This window comes from Habropoda laboriosa, unplaced genomic scaffold (assembly GCF_001263275.1).
Source record: "Habropoda laboriosa isolate 0110345459 unplaced genomic scaffold, ASM126327v1 scaffold81, whole genome shotgun sequence".
NCBI classification, from domain to species: Eukaryota; Metazoa; Arthropoda; class Insecta; order Hymenoptera; family Apidae; genus Habropoda; species Habropoda laboriosa.
In genome coordinates, this window is record NW_017100194.1 from 294,001 (window position 1) to 298,639 (window position 4,639).

The 4,639-nt window shown below is 24.0% G+C and overlaps 2 protein-coding genes across 2 annotated transcripts in view; one reads left to right on the top strand and one right to left on the bottom strand.

The window, feature by feature from the left end:
- The window catches only part of LOC108570253 (transcription factor IIIB 90 kDa subunit), a 12,945-nt gene extending 8,763 nt beyond the window's left edge, over window positions 1-4,182 (bottom strand). The window contains 5 exon segments of the mRNA XM_017932085.1: window positions 2,310-2,414; window positions 2,592-2,728; window positions 2,820-2,904; window positions 3,069-3,282; window positions 4,133-4,182. Coding sequence (XP_017787574.1) covers window positions 2,310-2,414; window positions 2,592-2,728; window positions 2,820-2,904; window positions 3,069-3,282 — 541 coding nt within the window. The 5' untranslated portion in view covers window positions 4,133-4,182.
- Window positions 4,183-4,431: 249 nt separating this feature from the next.
- LOC108570231 (tubulin gamma-1 chain-like) overlaps window positions 4,432-4,639 on the top strand; it is a 2,470-nt gene continuing 2,262 nt past the window's right edge. Inside the window, exon 1 of the mRNA XM_017932048.1 lies at window positions 4,432-4,480. Within this exon, the coding sequence (XP_017787537.1) occupies window positions 4,432-4,480 (49 nt within the window). The remainder of the gene's footprint in view (window positions 4,481-4,639) is intronic.

Here is a 4,639-nt window from a genome sequence, read left to right on the forward strand (position 1 = left end):
ATGTTTATTACCATCTTCAATGCATTATTCAAATTGTTTGTTTTATTTCATTTGAAAATAAATTACTTTTCTTGCATCATTTTAATATTTAAAACATTATTTGTAAATATGCAACAAGTGAATTTATATAAAATACTTGGTAGATAATTTGGAGAAGGTAGAAATGTAAAAATAACTTTTAAATTAATAGAAAAAGATTGAGAAAGTTAACGAATTCTATTTAAAAGGATTTACTCTCTTTAAAATTATTGTTGAATAATGTAAACAAATAAACAAAGATTGGTTAATTTTGAGAACTATATTGTTATCATGGCTGATCAAATTTTAATTAAAAAATACTAATACATTATAATTTTGTTTTTGAAATCAAAATGATTTGAATTTAAGGAAATATTTTGTCTGTTTATGTCTATAAAAAACACTTAAAGGAACAATGTACATTACCAGTTTACGAAGGAGAATATACTGTTTTTACTAATATAAATGATATTAATTTAATGTTGCATTCATATACTCACGTTTTTAAACATGTCACAGTTATTAAAATGCATTATAAGCAATCTTAGAATGGTATCACAATTGAAACTGCATATGCAAAATTGTATTCGTTTCTTCTTTATTGTAATATTATTACTTTATTTTTATATTGCATCAACATGGAAAAAGATATATTTTATTTTTTTTTCATAGATTTGTTAATTTTTTAATGTATACAATTATATATCGTAAAAATTGATACTAAATTATGGAAACAAATGTTTAAATATAAGTTTTTAAGGCAAAATAGCCTTTTTGTATACAATATACAAATTATAATAATACTGCATATAAACATGAATCATGTTTACATAATTTTATAGTTTACTATAACTCGTGTAAAAAGTAGAATTTTAGTATACTTTCAGGAAAGAGTATGCATATGGTAATTAAGTGTAGCAATTACATTTTTTAAATAATAAACGTTATATTGTATCCAGCAATACCATAGAATCTGGCGCCAAAGTTTACATTGCGAAATAGTCAATACCATTTAAAAAAGTACAATGGATTATAATACCAATAAAATGTACAAAATAATGCCTTCCTACTATTAGTATATCTGGTTGGTGCCAACAAAAGAAGAAAAACTAAATTTTGAATAGATCTTTGTAACTGATTTAAGATTGGCATTTAAGAGAAAACTAAATGTCAATTATATTATTATCTCGCAAAATTACTATTCAGTAAGCAATTTTAATTCGAATTTAATTTATATTAATTTATTAATAATAAATAAAGTTTAATTTTACATTTTGTTTTTTAAATTCTTGATACTATTTAAATTAGAAGAAAGATTTAAAATAAAATGAAATATTGTACGATATTTTTAACACGTTCACTATCTCGTGTATCATATGTAATGCACAGTTTTTCTTCCTGCCACACCTGTGCATCACATTTAATGCACAAATACAGTAAAAAATAAAACATTATAAGTATAAAAATTTTTGGTTTGGTCCATTGATATTCTGAAACCTGCAATCTTACAACTGAAGAAAGCAGCTATGTTGAAGGAATAATGATGCATTGTATACACAAATGAAAAGGCGAATATTTAAACTGAGCGCTCTGTTGCTTTGCCGAACATACGTGTAAAGAACGACTACGCTAGAGATCTGGACGGTGAACGTGTTAGCATTATGATGTAAAATATAAAAAATGTATTTGAAAAATTACATATAAGCAATAAAATGAAATAAATATGGAAATTTCACATAGAAATAGCAATCTTATATTTTTATGCATTAAACTCAAGTATTTGAATTTCTTAATTGTTAATAATGTAATATAATAAAATTTTTAAATCAACATTGTACTACTGCTAAAAACTGAAGGCTCAAATGTTATGTTTAATATAACAAATATTTTAAATATAAGTATAGATAGCTTCACTGTTGTGAATCAATGTTTTCATTTTGTATGTTTTAAAATTTATGACTTAATACAATTCCATTATAACTAATAAACTACTTTTTATTTAGTTTCATCAAAAACTAATAAGTATAGTAGTAATTTTAATAAAAAAATATATATGTCTAAAGAATAAATCAGATCAGTATATTTATCCTTAAATTAAACTTTTTTGTTCCTATGCTCAAAAAATTAGAATCTTATAAAAATTATAGTTTTTAAATAACTTTATGTGATGCATTTATAATGCAAATTCAACAATATATAAAAATTAATTTACTGCTACCTAATTTGTAATAAGAGCACAAAAAGAATAAATATTTTATATCATGCAAGTTTAAAACATGCAAGGTACTCACCTACTGAAGGTATGTTGATGCAAAGAGCTTGTGTAAACCTCAGATATGTGCGTCCCAATTCATGAACACAAATTTGAAGAACATCACTGATGTCAATAAGCATATCTGATTAAGTAATTAAGTATATACTTCATTCATGGGCAGTTATAAATAAAAAATAAAAATTATAGCTTAATAAGATTTCATGTTTATAAATAGACATATATTAGCAAAAATAAATTTGAAAAATGTTTATACAAAAAGATATTATTTGGTTTTGATTTGATAAAATATAAAGGATACGTGCAGTGCCTTCTGTACGACAAGTAATGTAAACACAAGCTGCATGATTGTGTGCTTGCTTCCTTCCACGAGTTAATTGACGATTTAATGCCATTTTATAAAAATTCATGGAAGTATCAATACAATGTTGGTTTAATCTGATAAGAAATAAGATATGTATTAAATATTTTGTTAAGTATAATATACAAAATTAGTAAAATCATATTTAATTTTGTTAAAAATACATACTGTAATTGCATACATAAGTGAGTTATTCCTTTTCTTGCATTTTGCAATGTTATTCCTCTTGATTCTTTTCCATTGACATGATATGCTGTAAATATAAAAAAAATAAATATTTAACTTTTGGAATTATGAAAAATATTTAACTCATCTCATAAAAATAAAAAGAATACATAATAGTAGCAAATAAGCATTAATAAATAATAGATGTACAATAACTAATATTTTTTTGGTATCTTTTATAAAATTACATACTTGCTCCAAATCCTGTAGCTCCACCAGTGCTGTCACTAGCAACGAATTGACCAAGCACCATCATATTCCCAGATGGTGTCTCTTTAAACGCTGTTTCACTGACAATAAGCTGATCCTCCAGCACAAAACCACATTCTGTACAGACAGCATCTCCTCGAGCTGGATCTGTTTCAATATTTGTGGATCCACAATTCCGACATTTACTTCCAGACATCTGTTAAATGTTAATGTCACTTAAAAAAATGTCTTTATTATTAATAAAAATTAAAACCATGTTTTCATAACAAAAGAAATTTATGTTTAATTTCAAACATTTATACAACAATGACATTGAAGTGTTGAACCTTTCAGATTTCTTCTTCAAATTATAGAAATTAACTAAAAAAAATTGTCATTATATTAAACAATAATAAGAAAAATATACATTTTAGTTCGTACTTTCAAATTACCTTCCTTATATTATAACCTTTGACGTTTAGTTTCAAATTTACAACTGTAATTATGAGATATTAAGTGTTAAAATTTAAATAATTGCGTCATATAATAATGACACAAAGTCAAACTAATACTTTGTTATACTTCGGTTTACTAAAACTACGTAGAATCAGTATAAATATGAATTTAATTTTTATCTATCAAAATAATATTGATAGGTTAGATTGAAAATACACATCACCGCAAACATGACATAAGGGTTAGGTGCAAAAATGTCGCGGAGAATGTCATGAAAGATAAGTGCATGTATTCAATTCTTTAAATGACGTTTTTTTAGTATGTCATACAAATGTGCCTTTGCGTTTTCATGTAAATTTTTTGTATGATAAAGTAAAATTTAATTTATACTTTACTAACGTAAATAAAAATATAAAAGTGTTTTAAATTAATTTCTTATTGAACTTATAATCTACCCACTAGATACAACATTGTTAAATAGGAATATTATTATTTCTCCTATGTGTAAAATAAAGAACGTGCTTTACGAATATTTAAACGGATTTGAAGATCTTATCGCCTTTGTTATTTAATTATAATTTAGATTCATTACTCATGTAAATTTTACTTACATTTCTAACTTTACTGAAATTTTAAGCAATGTGGAACACTAACATATAACATAGCACCATCTGCAACTGAATATAATAGCAATATCTATTTTGTACTCTAATATTCTTTATTTGTATTATATTCGTACTTATTTTATAAATATATAACGATTAAATTCATATCTATTATTACAAAATATTTGTGATAAATATATTGGTAATATGTGAAATATCAATTAAACGGAAGGTTCAACCCGCGTAAAATTAAAGGGTAAATAATTGTAACCTGTATTTCAATAGAATTAAATAACAAATTTAAGATGCCTTGTGAAATGATAACTTTGCAACTTGGCCAATGCGGTAATCAAAGTAAGTAATTGTATATTTTATGTTTGTATCAAAATAACATTTTGTTTTTCTCTTATTGTTTTATAAATGTAAACAAATATAATGTATTTTCAATTATTTTTATTACTTCACAAATATATTACAAAAATAGTGTTCACGTTTTTTTAATTCTTTACCAAA